Source organism: Crocuta crocuta, unplaced genomic scaffold (genome assembly GCF_008692635.1).
Source record: "Crocuta crocuta isolate KB4526 unplaced genomic scaffold, BGI_CrCroc_1.0 scaffold216, whole genome shotgun sequence".
NCBI classification, from domain to species: domain Eukaryota; kingdom Metazoa; phylum Chordata; class Mammalia; order Carnivora; family Hyaenidae; genus Crocuta; species Crocuta crocuta.
The window spans coordinates 7,881,928-7,905,241 of NW_027531504.1; the positions used below are offsets into that span (position 1 = coordinate 7,881,928).

A 23,314-nucleotide genomic window follows, 5' to 3' on the forward strand; every position below is an offset into this window, starting at 1 on the left:
GGTTGACAGAAAGAGGTTGAGTTACTTCCTCGACTGCCATGATTTCTGATGAATAATCTACCATCATTACAATCACTTTCCCATGTATCAGTAAAATGTCATGTATTTCTTTCTGCTTTCAATATTTTTTGTCTTTAGTTTTCAGAAGTTAGACTGGGTGTCTTAAGAAGATCCCTAGTGATCTTTCTTCTTCTTTCAGCCTTTCAGAGTGTTAGGTTTGTCTTATATATAAGATCCAGAGTTTTTAGTTGTACTTAGCAGGAGGAATAGGCAGGTGAGAATTCTACCACTGAACCACCAATGCCTGGCAAGCAGGAGGAATAGGGAAAAGCACATCTCCATCTTTCTAGAAGCAGAGGTTCCTAATGTGTATCTAGATTACTTATTTAGTCTTTTTAATCCTGGCCAAAAAAAGAAACGGATATAAATGAAACTTCAGTCTTCAAAATTGAATCCACATGGAGGACTGCTGAATTTGTGTTCTTTGAGATAGTGTGTACCAATATTTTGGGGGAGTAAACCTCAGGCCTTGACTTTTCCAGGGAAGTCAGTGTTTCAGGCAATTTTATTGTTTTAAATAAAAGAATTCCATAAACTAAAAAATGTGATTTTTCATGTGAATAAACTAAAAATGTTAGCAAAGCTCTTACATCTGATCTTAAGTTCCTATTTTTATTTTGGAAAATGAGGTTCCTTTCCCTGGTCATGAGGTGCTAGTGAACCCTAGGTAATTAACATTTATTTTGAGGCACTCTTTGGCTGAACATCTGGATGATTATTGGAGAATAATGATAACAACAACAATAATAAAAGTGAGCATTTACGGAATATTTTACAATGACCCAGGCTCTGTGGTAAGTATTTTGCTCACTGCCTCATGTCAAATTCATTTCAGGCCTACTCAGAAAATAGTAAGATGTCCCCCAGTTTACAGATGAGTAAACACAGGCTTAAGCAAGTTAAGTAGCTTGCTTAAGGTCACACAGGCAGCAAATGGGGGGGGCGGGGCTGATTCTACCACTGCCCAGGTGGTAGACTAGCACCAGCAGATGGAAATAATGTGAGCCACATGTATAATTTAAAATGTTCTATTAGCCACATTAACATGTGAAATTATTTTTAATAATATAAATTATTGAACCCATTATAACCAAAGTATTATCATTTCAATATGTAATCAACACAAAAAATTATTAAGACATTTTTACATTTATTTGTACTAAATCACCAAAGTCTGGCATATATTTAACACTTACAACACAATCTCATTTTGGAGGCTAAATCTTCTTTGGAAATACTTATTTAGATTTCAAATAATTTGCAGTTGAAAAAAATAGATTCAGTTATGCAAATTGTTCCAAACATGCTCAGAAGTTCATCAAAAACTGTATTCAGTGTAAGTCCTAAATTTAAATAAATTGAAATCAAATGCAATTGAAAGTTTAATTTATCAGTCACTGTAGCCATATTTCAAGTGTTTAATAGTCATGAATGAGCTCATTGGATCACTTCATTACTGTCCCTGAATTCAGCTTTGCTTTGAGAGCTGAAACTCAGGGCGAAAAAAAACAAAACAAAACAAACAAACCTTATACTGAAGCCAGAAAGAAGGAGAAAATTTATGGAAGCGAAAAGAAGGATCAGCCAAAGATCATAAGAAAAGACCTTTTCTTTTGGCCACTGTTGAAGTTATAGTAAGTTCTAAAGTCTTAAGTAACCAGGGAAGGAAGTTCTTCCATTTCTGAGAATGTGTCATGTGTGCATTCTATGAAACCTGTCCTTTCAAAGATAGCTATGTCTTGATCTATGAAGGTTTAAAGCCAAATGAAAATAGCACTGAACTTCTAACAGAGTAGTCACTTATCAGCTGACCACCTCTGCAAAGTCAGGAGCTATGTCCCTGCAATGCTTAGACATGCAGTAAGGGATCCAGGTCAAAGCTGAACCCTCTACCACAAACCTTGGAATAGAAAAGATCTCAGGTTTTTTTTCTTTTTTTCTTTTTAAAAAATGCTTATTTTTGAGAGAGAGAGTGAGAGAGAATGTGAGCAGGGAAGGGGTAGATAGAAAGGGAGACAGAATCCAAAGCAGGCTTCAGGCTCTGAGCTGTCAGCACAGACCAACACAGGCTCGAACTCAAGAACAGTGAGATCATGACCTGAGCCAAAGTCGGAAGCTTATCTGACTGAGCCACACAGGCACCCCATTTTCTTTTCTTTTTAAATGTTTATTTATTTTTGAGAGAGAGAGACAGAGAGAACATGAGCCAGGGAGAGGCAGAGAGAGGGAGACACAGAATCTGAAGCAGGCTCCTGGCTCTGAGCTGTTAGCACAGAGCCTGACACAGGGCTCGAACTCAGAAACCTTGAGATCATGACCTGAAGTGAAGTTGGACGCTTAACCAACTGAGCCATCCAGGTACCCATCAGATTTTTTTCTTATTGCAATTGTTTGCGGAGGTCTCTTGATTCTGAAACTTGTCCTAAAGTGGCAAAAATTATACCTTAGTGCCAAATAGTAGTTTCTAATCTTTTGAAACTTAAACCCATTCCATAGAAGTATATAATTTCACAAACCCCTTAGGAATAAAAAAAAATCATTGTATTAGTTTTGCAATATAATTAGAAAGTAAAGAAGTAATTATAAGCTAAAAATCAATTTTAGAGGTATATTATTAAGGATTCTATTGACATACATTTTAATATGTCCTGTAATACATATAATTTATATGTACATATAATACATATTTATAATACATATAAAATACCAATTTTATCTTTTCTCTCTTTGACAAATGACATGTTATTTAATTTGCTCTAAATAAATTATTTAAAGAAGCATAACTTGACAAATGAATATAAAAACATATCTTGTTTGCTTTGGAGACAAGATGTATGTTAAAATGTAGATTGAGATTTGAGTATGCTAAATCACCAGCAATAATAGTATTCAATCTGATGGCTGGAATTCTCACATGTTGTGTGCTTAAAAAGGAAAATCATCACTTTACAGTAGTCCCCCCTTAACCACAGTGTTCCCTATGTGATTTCAGTTACCTGTAGTCAGCTGCAGTCCGGGAAGCAGATGATCCTTCTCCTCAGAAGGTCAAGAGTAGCTTAACACTGTGTCACAATGCTTATGTCACTTCTGCCACTTCTTCTCATCACATACGCATTTTATCATCTCATAACATCTCAAGAAGAAGGGTGAGTATAGTTAATAAGACATTTTGCAGGAGAGAGATCACATTTGCATAACTTTATCATAGTATATTGTTCTAATTGGTTTATTATTATTGTTTTCAATGCCTTACTGTGTCTAATTTATAAATTAGATGTCATCATAGGTATGTATGTATAAGAAATAATATTGTATACATAGGGTACTAACCATGGTTTCAGGCATCCCCTGAGGGTCTTGAATGTTTCTCTTGCTCACAAGGGCAATAGGGAGGACTACTGTAATTTATTTTTTTGAGTTCTGTTTCTATAAGAAGAGATAGAGTGAGGGCTCTGGGCCCTCATTAAAGGGCAACTCTGTATCCATTTACACAGAGGTCGAGAGAGTGGGATTTAGAGCCATATATTCTGAGTTCGAATCTAACTCTGCCACTTACCAGCTTGGAAACTTTGGGAGTTACTTAACTCTCTGTACCATCTTTTTCCTTGCCTACATTCTGGGGCTATTGTGAGGATTCAATGAGTTCATATATGTAGGGGCTTAGAATACCTCTTGGCTCATTGGAAAGTCTTAATAAATGTTTATTTAAATTTTTATTGTTTATCATTTTAATGTTTACTAATTCAAATGGTTTATTTCCACCTGGATGTTCTGCTCAGCGTATCTAATGTCAAGCTTATCTATTTCCCTTCTACACTTGTTTTTCATACACTTTCTATAAAAGTCAATGCTACGGTCAAATGTTCCCTGAAACAATGAATGCTATGATAATAACCAGACCATTTCTTAGAGTCTTTTTACTAGTTCTTATGGAAGTTATCATATATCACATTCTCATCTCTCTTATTCTTAGTGAGTTTTAGATTCTTTGATCTTAGAAGTCCCTTTGGGATGGTCTTTATTGTACAATTTAGGAGGAGAGATGCCATGCCTCATATTGATCTAATACATGGGTCTGGACAATGGGCTAAGATAGCTGATATATCCTCTCTCCTTCAGTGCACATTTGAGTGAGGCTGGAGAAGCATAAGTTTAAGCTTCTGAGTGGTCAACTCCCCATTTTCTTTCTCTTGAGCCTTCATGGCCCCTTTAGGATAGCCAGTCATTCATGTATTTACTGATTCAATCAGCAAACCTTCATTTGGTGTCCATTTTGAATCAAGAATTCTCTAGAACTACCTCATGTGATGCTATAGTTCCCTAGTTTATAAACTCTTCTTTCTTCCCCCAAAATTTCACCCATCATGTGTGGGTTGTTTGCTTCTTTCTCCCGGGTCCTGTCTTGTCTGCCCAGGAAGTTTGGCCACCTCTCATTGTTTTATCTCTATTCTCCTACCTTTCTATCCTTTAGACTGATTTGAAGGTCTAAAAAGTCTTTTTAATTTCCCTTCTTCTTATTCCTTCCATAGGTGAATATAGTAATATACGAATTTCTACAGGAATATAGGAACTTTCATTCCAAAAGTGAATATGGGAACTTTCCAAGACATGTCTACTGAGAACCTGGCACAGTGTGTGTTTGGGGTATGATGGTGGTATAGACATCAGAGTAGAAATTAGGGGTTTTGCTTAGAAGTTAATTTGATCTAATCTTAAGTTAGAAAGTGCTAGGAACACTGACAGAAACAGGAGAGAAAACATGGCATAGAACAAATTCCATAAGAATAAAATCCCATAAGGATTAGTTTGCATATGAGATTAGGAAAACAAACAAATAAACCAGGCCTGGCTTTTAAGAAGGATATATCATGTGTGCCATCCAGCTGCTCTGCAAAGGCTTTGCTTAAGAAATACAGTGTAAGAGGCAGCGGATTTCAGTTTGCAGAGCATCATTGTTTTTTTTTCTAGGAATAATTATTATAGTCTCTCGACTCATCTTCAAAAGCCACCTGTGACAACAACATCGTGAAGTCGAAAGTATAAGATTCATTATTTTAATTCTTTTGCTTCTGATGAAGGTGATCATTTTACAGCTGGATTCTCCTTAGTTCATAGAGGAAAAAAGATTCTAAGAAAAGCTTTGAGCTGTTTTGGCTTTCCCCAGAAAGCTGTCTAGCTGGAGTGGAAAAATAATAGCACTGGCTTCTGGCCTGGCATTGACAGATACCCTACCTGTATCATTGCTCCAGCCCCCTTCCTATCTTCCCCCCCTTTTTTCCCCCTCTTGCCACTCTCTCTTCCCCATTTTTATTCCTTCGCCAAGGCCCAGGTTTTGTCCTAAATGTCATGACACCACTCAAATGGGAGGTAGTAGTGACACAAGTATAAACTCTCTTCTCAGGCTATCTGAGGTTGCTAAGCCTGCATCCTCTCTGCCTCCCTGGTCCACGTTCCTGGCATCTTAGAGCCCTGTACTTGAGCTGACCAGCCTTTCTCAACTTCAGTCATTTCCAAATCTTCTTCACAATTTTGAGATATCTAAGTAGTGCCCATATGGTCAGTTCCTTTGTAGTTTTAATTTGATTTACTTAAAAAACTTAAACCTATCTTAGAAAGGAATTTTAATTCATTAGCATAAATAGAAAACCACTATCACAGTCCTCAAGCCCTGTGTGATGGTATTAGGAGGTAGAGTCTTTGAGAAGTGGTTAGATTGTGAGGGTAGAGCTGTCATGAATGAGATTCATGCTGAAGAGAGCTCCCTTGTCCCCTGTCACCTGGTCAGGATATATGGAGAAGTTTGCAGCCTGAAAGAGGGCCCTTACTTGACCTTGGGGACACACTGATCTCAGATTTTCAGACTCCAATACTGTGAGAAGTAAATTTCTGTTGTTTACAAGTTACCCAGTCTCTGATAGCTTGTTACAGTAGTCCAGACAGACCAAGATAGTAAACTTAACAATGAATACAATAAAAGCAAAATAAAGAAGTGTCCAACTGTGTGCATTTAAAATAATTTCTTAGACTGCTTGTGTTTTAGTATTGCCTTTTGGAAAATTTCCTGCGAGAACCCTCAGGTTTCCTCCTAGAACACTGACGGTGGGGCTAAGGTGGCATTCTCTTGCCACTGCAAGGACCTTGGGCTCCATGTTCACTCTGTGAATGACTTTGTCCAACCTACTATTTCCTGTGAGATTTCCACATTTCATAGCTACAGAAACAATGGCCACCTCTTAGAATTTTTATTAGGATCAAATGAGAAACATCTGTAGGGCCTACCACATACCTAAGAATAAGAAGCATTTGTTGGGAAGGAAAGCTTTTCCTTCACCTTTTAAGATTCTTCTGGCTGGTCTAAGAATGAAATTGGCATGAGACAGATTAATAAGAGAAAATCAAATTTAATTACATACATATGGGGAATCCACATAAACATGAGATTCTAAAGAGAGGCAAAATGAGGTATATATGTCATCCTGAACTAAGGGGAAGAGGGTAGGAGTCTGAGATTTTAAAGGGAGAGACAGCAATTCATGGGAAGATAAAAAAGAATAAATGTTTAGTAAACAAATGTTTGCTGGGCCTTCAGAAGCAATGGAACATAGAGAGGTCTTTGATCAAATAGGCTTTGCTGGGTTCCTCCCTGTCTACCATACCTAGTTCATATTATACTATAGTTATCTATGGTAGTAAGTCTCTTCCTGAAGCAGATCCTCTAAATTCTTTTAGGCAGTTAGAGAAAGATCACAGTTTCTTCCTGCGTCTTTTGGCCCTGATTGTTTTCAGCTCAAAATAATCCCCATGCCAATGTAGCACCTTTTGGGGTGATTTGTTCTAACCCCTACACACTCAAAAAATGTTCATTGCTTTACCTACTGCTCTTACTGAGTCAAGGAAACTTGAATGGTAGACCCTCTTGCCTTTTTATTTGGCAGTGTGCTAAACTGGGTGATTTGATTCTTAAAACAGCCATCCTCCCTCCCCATTCTATCGACTTTTTTAGAGTGACACAGTTACCAGTGCTAGAGCTAGGATTCAAATTCCAAATGTATGATTTGAACGTATGTACAATGTACATATGTACATTTGTACGATTTCAAAATCTATGCTCTTAATAATTAAAATGTACTGATTTTTTAAAAAAATACAACCTTTTTGAGATATACTTTAGATACAATAAAATTTAGCTATTAAAACATATATTTTGATGAATTTTGACCAATTTGTATGCCTGTGTAATGACCAACACAATTTAGATTTCACCTCTAGAAGTTCCCTTGTGTGCCTTTCTGGTCACTTCCCTTTTGCTGCACCTTTAAGGTTCTGTCCCATTATTGACTATGGTCTGTTCATTTTCATTGCTGAGTAGTCTGTCCACAGTGGAACAGATTTTTTCTTACCCCTTGCCTGTTAATGGACATTTACTTTTGCGGCATCTCAGTCCTGTCCGTTTCTCTTCATGCCCGCCAATCACTGAGGTGCCAGCATCTCTTTCCTGGACTACAGTGATTGCCTCTTCAAGTGATGCTCCGGCCTCCTTCATAGCCTCTTCAACTGATTCTCCACTCTGTAGGAGAGTGATCTTTTGAGAGGCAAATCTGATCAAGAATCATCAACTGACCCTAAAATTCTTCACCCCAGAATAAAGATCAAAATCTGTATTTCGGCTGGCAAGGTCCTGCAATGCCCAACTCCTTCATACCTGTGCCACCTGTCTTGTGACTGCTTTGCCCAATGGCTCATTGCCTTCTGGGTATCTTTAACCTTCTTTCAATTCCTCTTATGCTCATGCTGCTTGCTGTTCACAGAAAAAAGCCTCAAGGCTTCTGCAGTGCAGTTTCCTTCATCTGATACTGGTTTTCTCTCTCCAATCCCTCCTGGCAGCTCTCTGCTCACTCCATTAGAGCCTGCTACTCTCCTTTCAACCTCCACTCAAATCTTGTTTCTTCAAGGAAGGCTTTTTAACCCTCCTGGTTGGTTCAACTCATTAGTTCTCTCAAAGAATTGTATTTTTTTTTCCCTCCAGGATACTTTCTCAGTGTGTAGTTTTCCCTTCTCTGGTGGCATTGCAGCAAATGATTAGTATCTATTTCACAGTGCTCAGGGATCTGGGCAGGCAGTGTCTGGGTCTTTTTTACATCCTGCTGATTCACGGTACTGCTTGGTGCTTGGCACAAAACGGACTCCTGGCAAACAGAAGTTAAAGGAGTGAATGACAGAACTGACCCTAAGATCTGCCAGTGTCCCCCATGAACACTTGTGTGTGCCACAGCTGGGTAAACTGCGGTTGACCTCTGGAAAGGAGGCATTAAGAAACTCATTACATTTGGGAAGGATTTATTTTGTACTAGATCAGGTAATTATCTTACTGTTCACATTTGGGAGAAATGGGGATCCACTTACCATTGTGCTTTGAGCTTTGGAAAGGAGATTACATTCTAAGAGAGGTAATTTGTGAAACAAATGTGAGATGGGTCAGATTATAGAGGTGGGTGACCTGAAAGGATGGAATAGCTTCTAGGCCCCATGGCATTGATGGCAACAGGCTTTAAGTTATTCTCAGAGATGAAGAAAGAATGAGTTCTGAGGGGATTCATAGCCTCAGAGCTTTGAAGGATAAACTAAATTAAATTGTCTGTGAGGGGCTATCTGCAGAGTGAGGGACTGGACCTGTCAAGCCCCAATAAGAACTCTTCAGTTCTGATTACCCTGGAGATGACTCGATCTGCCTTCTTACTGGTTCCACATTCACCAAGTAGCCTTCTAATTATAATCCAGTTTCCCATGCAGATTGGTTCACAGGCAGTGAATACAGCCATCAACTAATCTAGTCTCAGATCTGTTTGATGTGTTATATGTTGTTGTAATTAATCATTTGCCATTCTGGTTTTGTGTATGGGTTTTGGTGATAAGCTTGGTTAGGGGGAATTTGTCTAAAAGAAATGGCTGTGTTCTTCTCAGTGGCTCCTGAGGCTGCCTAGCCAGTAGGCCAGGATCTGGAGACTGGAGGATTCACCTTGAAAGTGCCCTGCTGTGGGGGGAGGAGTGTCACTTTGGGTTGCCCATTTTACAGATCAGTAAATTGATTGTTATTGGAAAGGTGCCTTAGTATAATAGTTATTGCAGAATGTAGGTCTCCATTCAGTCTGCATAATTTATTGATGTGCTTTGGATATAATCAGGAATGCAAGAGGAAGGGTCAGATAATAATTGACAGCTAGTTAAACATTTTGTAGTAGAAATCTATACTCGGAGCTCTTTGTGTTCAGTTTAGGGAAAGCACAATTTTGAATAACAGAGAGTTGTTTTCACAGTGACCTCAGTTTATTATAGGATGAAAAATAGCTGCCATGTATGAAATATTTACAAAGACCAAATATTACAAGTTCATTAGTTAGATGTTAATTACCATTTCTTTAGCAAATAGACTTTGTCTCAGTTTCCTAAATGTAAAATAGTAGTAACAATAGCAATTGTTAGTTGAGTGTCTGCCTTGTGCCAAACAAACACTGTTTTATGTGCTTAACTTTAGTATTAGCTCATTAATTCTCATAAATAGCTGAGGAGGTAGATGCGATTGCATGATGATTCTGCAGAAGAGGAATCTGTCCAGGATTATGTAGTGAGTAAATGGGAGGGTTTTAAACACTTCACTACCTCATAGAATTAAATAACTTAATATACATAAAACACTTTGACCAGGATCTGATTCACTTTAAGCTTCAATAACTGTTAGCCATTATTATTATCAATTTGTTTTTATTGCCCAATTTCTGGGTTAGGAAAAATGGAACTGGGATTGAAACCTTCTGTATTCAAATCCCCACCAGCCTTTTCCATTATCCTTTGTGGCTGTGCATGCTTCCCTAAGGAAAACCAAAGTCAAAAAACACTTTGGCTTGAATTACTCCATCTGAAACTGTCTGCATAACAAAAATCACACACTTTAAAACCTAACATATTTTCTTGATTCTGCCTTTTCACTATTATTCTGAGTCTATCCTCTTTATTCCCTGTGCACTCCCGGAATTGTTTCACTACATTTAACCATATGAAAAGCCAACTGTCCATAGAGACTAAGTATTTTGAATCTTATGACAAACTTGCCCAAATTTTTTTTTTTTTTTTTTTGACTTTCATGCCCAGTTCAGAGCCCAAGGTGGAGCTCAAATTCATAACCCTGAGGTCAAGACTTGAGTTGAAATCAAGAGTTGGATGATCAACCAACTGAGCCACCCAGGTGCCCCAGTCTTTCCAACTCTTAAGGACATTTACATATGATACTTTTATTGCTAATATTTAAGAAAATGGGGAGGTTAAGTTTATTAGGAAAGGAAAGGTTTATAAGACTATTTACAGTGCTAGGAATCATATTCATTGCTAGTTGGAACTCAGAGGACTTTGAGATCAGGGGAGATGCTTTTGTTATTATTTCCTTGCTCCATAAGCCAAAGAGAGGAATATGATTTTTCAGCTGTAGCCAACAGCTAAGATGTTTGTATCTATAATAGTAAGCCAGCCACAGAATTAATTTTTTTCCAAAGGAATTATCATCCTCAGCTCTTTAAAGTACAAACTATTTTTCATGGAAAATAGGATTAGGATTTAAAACCAGGTTAGAAACCAGTTCCTAATTTTTTTTGACTGACTATATGAAGGCTTTCTATGGATGATACACAATGGTTTTCAGTAGAGGAAGTATATTGGACTAAAAATCTGCTTTTCCAATAGTGATACATTTTCCTTTTTCCTCATCAGTTAATCAGTTGGTCCTCTGATTTGAAGCTCTTCAGCTTGTTTTAGCCTTGGTACCTATGCAATATTATTCTCTGTTATAGAAGTTTTATGTTTTGCCAGGAAAAAGTTTAAGTGAATTACTTTGACATTATGTTGATGAGGCATTTCTGTGGGATATTAATCTCACTATATACATGAGGGTCATGTGAATTTTTTTCTGGCAGTTTGGATTGGTTCTGAGAGATTTCTAACAGTTCAGAATTAAATAATCTTGACTTTGGTTTGGACTTGGGTACTTAGAAATTCACTGTTATAAACCACTAATGAGAGTGAAAAATTCAATAAAAAAGTCATATCCTAAGGACCATGGCCTGAAAGAGCAAACAGTGGTTGTAGACAGTAAAGCTCATTTCTCTCTTCCCTCTGCTAATTGCTTTCAATTTTTTATTTGAAATGCAATCAATGTGTCTGCTTCCCTTCTGAAGATGCTAACAATAATGCAATGTGTAGAATAATGGACAGTTTTGTTTTAACACTTAAACAAAGGGAAGGAAACACCCCCTTTGCCCTTTTGCCAACAAATGCTCTGTGGCTTCTTTCATTTAGTCTCCGTAGATTATTCCAGTCCTTAGATTCCAAAGCAAACACAGATTTGAGAATGAGAGCCAGGCGGGACAAATCAGGCAATGATTTAAAACTTTCCATGGGCTTTAGAGTGCTTTATAAAGGCTTCATTTATTTATTTTAAAATTTCACAGGAAGAACTGTTATCACAGATTCATAATAAAAGAATGGAAAGATCTATGAATTGTGATTCAGGCATGTGTGTGTGTGTGTGTGTGTGTGTGTGTGTGTGTTGTTTATTGGAGAGGAAACAGTGTGGGCTTAGGATCTGGGTTTGAGTCCTGGTGACATCACTCAGCTGTGTGAACTTGGGCAAGAAACTAAACCTATCTGGACCTTGATTCTTGTCTGTTAAATATTCACACTGCACATTTTTAAAAAGTGAGATTTAAATCAACTAATGAATATAAAGAGCCACAAGGGTGCCAGGCGCTCATGTAAATTATATATTGGGATGGTATTTGACGGTCCTGTAATACCTTTGTAGAATGAAACACAGTCATTGTGTTAAGATGGGGGAACACATCTACTGGAATCATAGACTGTTTAAAGTCTTAGATTATTGAAAAATGGCCCCAACAATCCATGATGTATAAAAGATCGATCATGCTTTGATATTTCTGGCCCATGTAGAAGTATAAATTTTTAAAATGAGATATATTTTACATGCAGAAAAGTGTACAGATCTTAAATAAATAATTCAGGTGTTTTGACAAATGTAACTTGTCAAATTAAGATATAGAACATTTCTCTCACGTGGAAAGTTCCTTTGTGTCCTTTTCCAGTCAATACCTGCTCTTTGCAGAGGTAATCATGCTTCTGATTTCTACCATTACAGAGTAGTTCTGCCTTTTCTAAATATTCTATAGAATATACTATTGTTTCATTTGAGATCATGACTTTGAGATGTGTCCATGTTGTTGGACAGTTTATCAGTTTGTTTCTTTTTATTGCCAAGAATTATCCCATTATGTGAAGATATTATACTTTTTCCTTTATCTTGCTGATGGACATTTGGGCCTGTCACTTCCAGTTTGGGTCTATTAAGAATAGATATGCTATAAACATTCTTGTACAAGTCTTTTTGTTAACAAGTGTTTTTATTCCTTTTGGGTAAATACCAGTTTCCCACCAGCAACTTATGACACTTGGGGTTGCTCCACATCTTCATCAACACTTGTTATTGTCAATCTTTCTAATTTTAGTCATTCTGGAAACAGGAATCTTTACCACCTGATTTGGGTCAAGTGATTTATAGCAGTTATACTTAACCTGAATGTCTTGACACATATTGGGTCTGGATTGATTTTGAAGTATCATGAAACATTTATGAAAATAACAGTAATAGTTTAAGCCATCAAGCTTATGAATAGTTTTGTTTATCTTTTGAAGAGGATTCAAGGTCATCTCCAAAATACCATACCTCTGAATTATAGGTATCATGATATATATTTTTCTGAAAGTGATAAAAGAGATACAGTTAATGCTACAGAAATTACATGTTATAGACTCTTAGCTACGCTTTAATCTATGGCAAGTGAAAGTTATAGGTGCATTCTTAAAACCTGTAGCAACTATGAATTACTGAAAGATAGGATGAGAAATTCAGGGGCCAGCAAGTAAAACATTTTCTCAGCCTAATAAGACAGTGGGTGGTGTATGTTAAGGTAGGTTTATTTGTTTGTTCACTCATCAATCTGTCTGTTCACTCAAAAAATATTTGCTCAGCATCTAATTTATTCCAGTAACTGGGCTAGGCTCTATCAATACAAGAGTGGCAAAAATGCAAAGAAAATTTCCAGTCTAGTGGGGTTAAGAGACACATACATAGATGGTTATATAATAGTTGGTCATCACCTAAAACAAAGAGATCAAGATTAAAAGTTTAGCATCATGACTTTTACAAACATCACAAGAGAACCTAGGGATAAACTAGTGACACTACTTATTAATTTGTTCACCAACATTTGTTAAGCTCCCACTAGATGTTAGGGACTTTGTCTGAAGGACAAAATGAGAAAACAGTTCTGTCCAGTGGATTTTAAATGTTAGCATGCACAAGAAAAAAAGAATGCTTGTGTTTTTGTTTTTTGTTTTATCTGAGAGTGCACGTGTAAGCCGGGGAGAGGCAGAGGAAGAGGGAGAGAGGGAATCTTATGCAGGCTCCACACCCAGGGTGGAGCCTGAGGTGGGGCTGGATCTCACCACCTTGAGATCATGACCTGAGCTAAAATCAAGAGTCAAATGCTTAACCACCTCAACCCCACCAGGCACTCTGAAAGTACTTCTTAAAAGCATGGATTTCCTGAGTTAGTAGATAAGGAGTGTCAGGAGTCTATTTAACAGGAATCCAGAATACTTTGAAAAAATACCCTAGTCTATCAGTGAAGGAAGACATAAATACTTACATGACCTCATGAATGAGCAATAATGGAAACATACAGGAGGAAGGTAAATCCACTCCCACCTGTAGGAAAAGGAAATCTCCTGTCATTATTGTGTATGTCTAAAGGTGATTGAGCAACATTAGCAGTATGTTTACATCATAATCATCAACAGGTCATTCTGGCCCTGCTGAATTCAGACTCGAGATGGTAACATCAACTATTACCTGACTTTTTGCCCTGCCAGCCTCTAATTGTGAGCCAGTTCCTTAAAATAAATCTCTCTTTCTCTATATTTTAAAAAAATAGATCTAGTTACACTGACTCTGCTTCTCTCTGTCAATAGTTGACTAGGGCATTTATGTTCCAGTTTCCTTACCTGGTACGGGCACTCTTATCTCTGATCTGGTTGACCTCTGTAGGCATTTGGTTTTCTGACCCTCAAAACAGACATAAGATGAAGTTTTTTTGGTATTTAATGGGCCAGGTCAGAATAGCATGGGGAAGAATATGGTGCCTGTCTTCTTCCTTTTTTGTTTTTTGTTTTTGTTTTTAATGTTTATTTTATTTTTGAGAGAGAGAGGGAAGTGGGACAGGGGAAAGGCCAGAAAGAGACGGAGACAAAGGATTCAAAGCAGATTCTGCACTGAGAGTAAGAGCCCAATGTGGGGCTCAAACTCATGAACCGTGAGATCATGACCTGAGGCAAAGTCAGACACTTAACTGACTGAGGCCCCCAGGCACCCTGGGTGCCTATCTTCCATTCCTTACCCTCACCTTGCCTCTAAGTATGTAAAACTGAAAACGATATCAAGCCGTACAAAAGTATAGGTCAGTTCAATAAAGTTCAGACTTTTCCTCCCCTCAAGGTGACTTCCTGGGTACTTTTTGGGAAATAGTGATTTCTTTCCAAAGTAACGTTTCCAATGGTATTGCTTTGGTGGTGTTGAACTATGGGCTTGGTTGGTCTCTGAGGACACTAGGTTGTCTCCAGTCTCTAGCACTTCCCTTCGCCCAGGTTTTTCTCTACTTCCTCTGCATCCCCAGTCTAGAATGTAACCCTAACCACAGCCTTTGTGACTGCAAGCTTGGATAGTCCCTATCTCCTTCGAGCCCTTCTCTTCTCAGGCCCTAGAACCTGTTCTCCTTGTCCTCTGCAGCTCTAGAGGCCAAACTGTGGCTGCAGAAATAAGTACAGTTACCTTGGGCAGAGAGAGCCAGGGTTAATGCTCACGACCTGATCTTGAGAGGCTTGCATGTGGAAGTTGGCAATGACTCTGCTTAAAAGACTGTCCCAAGAAGGCTTTGAATTTGTGTCATGCCTGAGGCTGGAGCCTTTGCATGTATTATCTTACCAAATCCTCGTTATTAATCCCATTCTCCAGATGAGGAAATGGATGCTGATCATTTCTTGGTAAGTTGCAGAGTCTGGCTTTGAACCCAGGTCTGTGTGACTAGTTTTGGTGTTTTATTTGGGGAATGGAACTTGAGCAGTCACTTTTGCCCTGTGGAGCCTGAGCAGATCACAGGGAAAACTGCAAGTTTAGTAAGTAGGCTGTCCTTTTTCAACTTAGCACAATGATGCTAGGAACGTGAGTACTTTGGACTCTGATAAGGAAGAAGACATTTAAGGGCAACAGGTAAGACTTGGTCCTCTGAATTACACTGTGAGAAATATTATCAGATTAAGTCTTCTTTCTCTTTTGTTTTCAACCTGATTCTTGTGGCTAAAAGCAAAAAGACACAATACTCTTGTTCTTGTTTCAACATGAAATGACATTCATAAAACTGTAGGCTATAGGAAAGCAGACCCCAAGACCTAATCTGATAGTTGTTAGCATGTAAGTCTGTTTAGACCCCTTTACTTTACCTGGAAGAACCCTGATGGAGTTGATTTTCCAGTTGTGATAGATACAGGGCCCTAAACGAAGACTTCCTGAGCAGGGGAGGCAAAACATAAGACATATAGAAGTGGATTGGGATTGGGGGTAGGAGTGGGGGGCCTCTCCTAGGCTCAATTGCAGGACCTTCTGTATATGAAGCTATGTTTTTACCTGTATGTGTTCCCTCTGGACCATAAGCTTCTTAAAGTCAAGGACCACCATCTCTGGAATCTCTGTCCTCTTCACCTAATATATGCCTTGTATACTATAAATGGCCATGGATGTTTGATGGACACATGAATGCATGGACAGAGGGATATGAAACAGAAGAAAAGGTCTATAGGCCACAAATTATTGTGGGGGCATCTAGGCATGCAACACTGGTGAGGAGGCTCTGAAGTCAGACTATTAGGGTTTCTATTCTGGCCCCACCTTTCCATTCTACATAACCTTGGACAAAGCACCCCACCTCTCTAGGCTTCCTTTTCTCATCTGTAAAATGCTAGTAAAACGGATTATGATCCGTTAGTAAAACGGTCTTTATCTTGTGAGATTGTTATGGAGCTTAACGAGTTATAGTATCCTGTGTTGGGCAGGGCATTACATCTTTATGATAGTCATTCTGGATTTTAAATAAAAATGTGAAAGGTAAATTGAGCTAGAGATTTGGAAGGTTTTGATGGATGATATGGAAAAGTCTAGAAAATTCAAGACATGTGAGGATATTGGGTTTGGGAGAGAGGCTGAAATTAGGAAATAAATGGAATTCCAATGAGATTATCAGGGGGGATATGAGAGAATTGAGTGGTTAGGCAGCTTGTGTCCTGAACATGCGAAATTCCCCACAATGATCAGTGGACTTTTCTTTCAGGTGGCTTAAGGGCTTTTGACTGGTATTATTTATCTACCCCAGTTTTTGGCTCTTAAGGAAAATTGATCTCCTCTTTAATTTTCCAGGAAATTGGTAATAGGTAAATTTTATGCTATTTTGAAATTTTAATCTATTCTGAGTTTTGAGTCATTTTTATTTCTTCTCCATGAACCTTCCTGTACTGTACAAGAGAGGCATAGGACTCTTTGAACTCTGCTTCCACATGTTACATGTTATATTATATTACATGTTATTTATTAATATCATATACTCTTAAATTATTATTTTTTGACCATCCAATACATTTACCTAATTCAAGAATCAGCATGATGTGGAAGCCATGCATTGTGAACTCTTGCTCTGTCTCCAGCTACTGACCTTGCCCCTTTTCCCATTTAGGTAGCCACATGCATTAGTTTCTTACAGCTCCAGCCAGTGTTTCTTAATGCAAATTAAGCAAATACGAATATAGTTTTTATTTTTCTCATTCTTATTGAAGCACCACAGTTTATTTTCCCAGTTCTCTAGAGAAGGGCCCTTGAATGACTTCAGATCTCTTGCTGTTACAAAAATGCTTGTATGTGCTCCAGCTTTGTGTTTGCAGGTCTATCTGAGAGATATCACGGGAACCCACTGGAAGTGGGCTTGCTAAACAGAGGGTAGACATTGCCTATGGACCTCCTTATGGGCTGTGTCATTTCTATGGGCAAGTATGAGCCTGCTTTGTGTCCCCACAGCTTCTCACCCAGTATCTTGTCACACTATTGCTGGTCTAAGAGGTGAAACATGCTTTCTCAGTGTAACTTTAACTTGTATGCCTTTTATTATGACTGTACTTAAGCATCTTTTCATGTGCTTGAGAACCACTCCTATTTCTTTTATTTTGTAAATCATGTGTTTATGTCCTTTGCCTATTTTTCTATTACTTAAGACTTTTTGTTGTTTGAGTTCTAGAATACCTCGGACATTCATTGATCAAATATTTACTGACCAACTACTGCTCACCAGTCTCTGCAAAAGCACTGACTAGATAGAGTTAAATAGGACACTGCCTTCCAGAAGCTCACACTCTAATGGAGGATCCGTTCTATTTATAATATCTATCTATCTATCTCTACATCGATATTTATATTTATACCTATAGGTAGATATTTATGTGTCTATAATTGTCTATCTCCCTATTTATCGATATCTGTGTATGTGTGTGTGTACGTAAGAAACACAGTATATGTGTGTATAAGAAAGAAACACAGTATAATGTCCAAGCATTATGATAAAGGAGTGTGGAAGTTGTTTTGGACCCAGTGAGGTGGGCTAATGCCCCCATCCAAGTTGGGATGGGCTGGAATTCTACATACATTCTTTCTAGGCTGACAGTGGGGCAAAGAGCAATCCAGGTTGAAGAAATCATGAGGGTCCTAGTTTCTTGTTCCTTCATGCTGCTCTCTGGTCTTCATGCCCATGCCCTCTTCAGTGCCAATCACTTAGTGAGTGCTAACTACATGTTCCCTGAGTGCAGTAACTGAAGAGGAGTCTGACGTAAGAGCCTTGTTGAGGTGTGAGAAGGCTGGGGCAGTGGCGTGGGCAAGGTCATCGTCACGGGGCAGACACTGTGGCAGCATTCTGCTCTTTCTCAATCCTTTCCCTCACTGGCAGGGAACGCCAGAACCTTCTTTGACCCTTCTCCCTTTCAAGGAGCTGACCCATCAAATTCGCCATGGCTCTCTCTCTCCTTTTCACCCCTTCGTTTCTGTTAAACCTTTCATTTCCCTACCTTTATCATCCACTTCTGCCTGTCTGTCTCCCTTTCGTGGCTGGCATCCTCATTGTGTTCCCCAGGCCACTATGCCAGAGATAGTCTTTATATCATTCGTCTGGAGATTGTCTTGTCTTTTTCTCCCCTTCCTGCAACTCCTGTCCCCCTCCTCCCCTTTCTCTGTAAACTCACAAAGACAGATGCCTTTGCCAAGTGTCCCAGTCTGGTGGCTTCAAACAGCTGAGATTTATTCTCACAGTTCTGGAGACAAGATGTCCAAAATCAAGATGTTGGCCAGGCCATGTTCTCTCAGAGGCTCTAGGAGAGGGTCCTTCCTTGCTTCTGGTGGTTTCCAGCAATCCTTGATGTTCCTGGACTTGTGGTAACATCCCTCCAATTTCTGTCTCTGCCTTCACATGGCCTCTTCCCCGTCTGAGTATCTGCATCCAAATCTCTTTTCCTTACAAGGACTCCAGCCACTGGATTAGGGCCCACCCACAATAGGATGTGACCTTGGATGACCGACTTGATCTCTCTGCACTTCAGTGTCTACATCTGTAAATGAAGAAAGTGGTCGCACCTACCCCATGGTTGCTACATATTAGGTACTTGGTACAGGACCCAACACATATGACATGCTCCAGAAACAATAGGCCCCTAACATTCCACCTCTGTTTGCACATGGTCATGTGGGCTTAGAGCAGAGCTTGACACCAGACCTGCTGTTCCTCCGAATCCTCCACGCACAGAGGCCTGCCCGATGTTGGCACAGTAAGCCCTCTGGAGTACGAGATGTCAAGTCAACTCAAGATTTATCCGCGAGACAAGTTGAGCTTTCCTTTCTCTTTCTCTGTGTCCCTCATTGTCCTTGTCTGGTCTGTGTGCCAAGCCTCAAGTGGCATAGAGTAAATGTTAAGAGAACAAGCTTTTGGGAATGGGGTGGGGACTGTGAGCTTAGGTCACCCCAGTGACATGCTCTTTGTGCAAATCTCCCCCTTTCCCCTCCCTTTTTGTTTGTCCTGTACGCAAACAGATTCCCTAGTGGGTGGGATAGAACTACCCTGCCTTGGCTTTCTGCTGATTTCATGCTCTTTGATGCTGGTGTGGCTCTGAAGGAGCTGCTAGTAAGGACAAACCACCATTTGTTTTGGGGGGGAAAATGAAAAGAAAGAAAAAAAAACCCAGTCTTTTATCTCTGTTTCCCTCTAAATTGCCAAAGGTCTTATTGTGGATAGCGGGAACAAGCAGGGTTTTATCTTTCCGTTCCTGCCAGGCAGCCATATGAGCATCAAAGCTCTCAGGACCCTGGGGTGTGGGGTGTGAGGGTAATGTGAGTCTATACAAACCCAGGCTGGGCTCCACCAAGGAATGACTGATGCTCCCAGGGAGCTGGGCTCATTTGATGGTGGCTCTCTGGGCAGGAAGGAGGAGCTCCCTGTTGTAGTGTGGGAGGGGAGGCTCTAATGAATGTGAAGTCAATTGATGAAACCACTCTGTATGGGGAACAAGATGCTCTCTTCACATTCAGAATGCTGGCTTCCCATTGAAGAGGCAGGGTAATATTGCATGGCACAATACTAGTAATAATCATAAACACCATCAGCTTTTTTTCTGTGCAAATATAATGTGCCAGGACCTGTGATAAGTACTTTAAATATGTAGTTTCACCTAGTCCTCATCACAAATGTATAGCATAGTAACTGCTGTCTATCCCTGTCCTATATTCCAGGAAACTGAGGCATGAAGGGTTTAAATGACTTGCTTGGGGTCACACAGAGGCAGGATTTAAACCCAGGTCCACTTGACACCAAAGTTTGCTCTTAACCATTAGGTTCTATGGCTAAGACAGGTTAAAGGATAAAAATAAACAGCAGTAAGAAGTAGGAGAAATTAGCCTTCATTTACTGACTAATAATAAACACAGAGGAGGTAAGTGGCGTGGGAGAGAAAGTGGGTGTAGAGTTTGAGTTGGATACAAATTTTGTCTTGTGTGTGACCTGGGTAGGTTACCTTGGATGTTATCAAGAACCTAGGAATTGTCATTATTTCTACTCTTCTATGTTTGGTGTGGCAAATTTTATCTTCGGTCACAATAGCTGCTCTCATGAACACAAGATGGCTACCATAGTTCCAGACATCACATGTAGATTAAAAAAAAAAAAAGTGTGCTTTTCCCCCACACAGCCACTTTTATGAGCCTACAATCTTTCCTTTTAAAATATCTTCTGTCCCTGCCTCTCAAGCATGTCTCATCAATCACTGGCAAGGGAACTGGAACTACCATAAGAACCTTAGACCAATCAGGTTTTATTCCTGGGGAAACTTGGGATAGGATCCCCTTCCCTGAGGCTTGAGGGAAAAGGTGAACCCTATTGGTCCAATATTGGAGAAGGCAGGATCACTGGGTAGGCATTTAAAAAATATCCTACAGAATGCCAAGTTCCCAGCACAGAGCCTGACAACTGATAGAACTTCATTCCCTTCTCCAAATTCATCTGAATGAGGGGAGGCAGCCCATTTTGATTAGTTAAGTTTCCAATTATGGGTCATTTTTAAAAGATACATTGTGGGGCCGCCTGGGTGGCTCAGTTGGTTAAGCATCCAACTTTGGCTCAGGTCATGATCTTGCACTTTGTGAGTTCGAGCCCCATATCAGGCTGTATGCTGACAGCTCAGAGCCTGGAGCTTGCTTTGGATTCAGTGTCTCTCTCTCTGCCTCTTCCCTGTTCATGCTCTGTGTCTCTCTCAAAAATAAATAAACATTAAAAAAATAAAAGATACATTGTGATGCCTTTATGCAAACCTAACAACTTGATGAAAAAGGGAGTATTCAGAGGTAGTTCTGGCTGAGAAGTCTTCAGAAATGGAGAGAGACAGCTAGATATCCATTTATCTTACTAAAAGGTCATTTTCAGAAAAGGGTAAACTCACAACTCTCATACAGATAATCAAGTGAACATGTTTTCAAGAATTTATTTTACTTGTATGATACAATAGAATTAGGCAGATATTGTGTTATAATATTAGTTTGCTAGGGTTGCCATAGTCAAGTACCACAAACTGGGTGGCTTAAACAACAGATTTATTCTCTCACAGTTCTGGAGGCTGGAAATTTGAAGTCATGGTTGTTGAGGATTGGTTCCTTCTGAGGGTTGGGAAGGAGAATCTGTTCTATACGTTTCTCCCATCTTGTGATGGTTTGCTGGAATCTATGGCATTCCTTAGTTTGGCATTCCTTAGATGCATCATCCTTGTATCTGCCCTCCTTTTCATATGGCATCGATTTTATGTGGCTGTCTGTGTCTTTGTCCAAATTCCCCCCCCTTTTTTTTTTTCCATGTTTAAAGGGGTGCCTGAGTGCTCAGACAAAATTTCCCCTTTTTATAAGGGGACACGGTTATATTGGTTTAAGGCCCACTTTAATAACCTCATCTTAGCTCAATCATATGCAAAGACCCTATTTTCCTTCTTCCTTCCTTCCTTCCTTCCTTCCTTCCTTCCTTTTTTTCCCCTTCTTTCTGTTTTTCAGTAGGCTTTATACCCACTGCGGGGCTTGAACTCATGACCTTGAGGTCAAGACCTGAGCTGAGATCAAGAGTCAAACACTTAACATGACTGAGCTACCAAGGTGCTCTGTAAAGACTTTATTTTCAAATAAAGTCACATTTGCACATACTAGGGGTTAGGACTTTAACATTGTTTTGAAGGGGGGACATTATTCAACCTATAACAACTGTTTCAAAAGAAAGGTCAAAATGGCACACATTGATAGAAGTAAAGGTATGTTGAGATGAATTGCAAATGGAGACAGAACTGTTCTGTCCAGTTTTTTTTCATGTTTTTTTTTTTAATTTATTTCTGAGAGAGAGAGAGAGAGAGAGACAGCATGAGAAGGGGAGAGTCAGAGAGAGGGAGATACAGAATCTGAAACAGGTTCTAGGCTCTGAGCTAGCTGTCAGCACAGAGCCCAATGCGGGGCCAAACCCATGAACCGCGAGATCATGACCTGAGCTGAAGTCGGACGCTTAACCAACTGAGCCACCCAGGCTCCCCTTTTCTGTCCAGTTTTAAGGACAGTTGGAGTGATAGTGGACTGGTCAGTTAAATCACTACTAGACAGGATAGAAATTATATATTTATCCATTATCTATACTTACAAAGCTCTGCAAAATAACTCAGATACAGTGAACAGAGCTAGAATCTTCTAACCTGAAAGATTAGGCTGTGGAAGGGCATGCATAGTTTTCCACTGAAACAGACATTTTCCTATACTATTATTAGCCCATGTATTTTATTCTGTGGATGAGATGGTCTGAAACTCTGCTGTGCATTAAGTGGTCCTGACACCTCATGTGCATGATTTGCTTTCTTGGCAGCCTTACAGGCAGCTCCATTTCCTGGGTGTTTCCTATAACACTGAGTGGGAGATCTGGCCATGTTTCCTCAGTGATCCTTTGGGCTGTGTGAGGCCAGCATTGCTCTCTGTGGAGATGTATAGAGTGTGTTACAGATGTTCTCTGTTCTTTGCTTCTCAGTCACCCTGTGGAGGCAGGAAAGAAGGGCCCTGGGAAGACGCATTGCTACAACTACGTAAGCTGTAAGATAGAACATATGGACCAATTTCTACATCATATTTATGATCTCCAGTCCTCATACCTCAGCCTCCAAAATGTCTAAGGGCATAACTTCTTGCTGTTACTATCTGCATCGGCTATTGAAATTCTTCCTCCGGCCGCATGGGAGAAAGCAACACACAAAAACAGTATTCAAATGTCTATGTATTAAAAAAGGAAACACAAGCAAGAATTTCATTAAGAAAGTGTTTTTAAAGAATTGCAGATACAGGGGCTCAAAAAGGAAATCTCTTTCTCCTTAAAAAGAATAACGTTGGGAAAAGATACATTCAGGAATTCTCTCCCCTGCAATTCATATTCTCAGACATTCTTTGGCATTCTTACTATATAGTTTCCTCTTTTTTTTTTTTTTTTTTTTTTTTTTT

At 39.4% G+C, this 23,314-nt stretch overlaps 1 protein-coding gene across 3 annotated transcripts in view; it reads left to right on the forward strand.

Moving 5' to 3' along the window:
- Positions 1 to 23,314, forward strand: part of LOC144238402 (uncharacterized) — a 164,849-nt gene that overhangs the window by 78,139 nt on the left and 63,396 nt on the right. For all 3 annotated transcript variants that reach the window (XM_077772192.1, XM_077772194.1, XM_077772193.1), the window contains 2 exons: positions 3,053 to 3,206; positions 22,851 to 22,905. In XM_077772192.1, coding sequence (XP_077628318.1) covers positions 3,133 to 3,206; positions 22,851 to 22,905 — 129 coding nt within the window. In that variant the 5' untranslated portion in view covers positions 3,053 to 3,132. The remainder of the gene's footprint in view (positions 1 to 3,052; positions 3,207 to 22,850; positions 22,906 to 23,314) is intronic.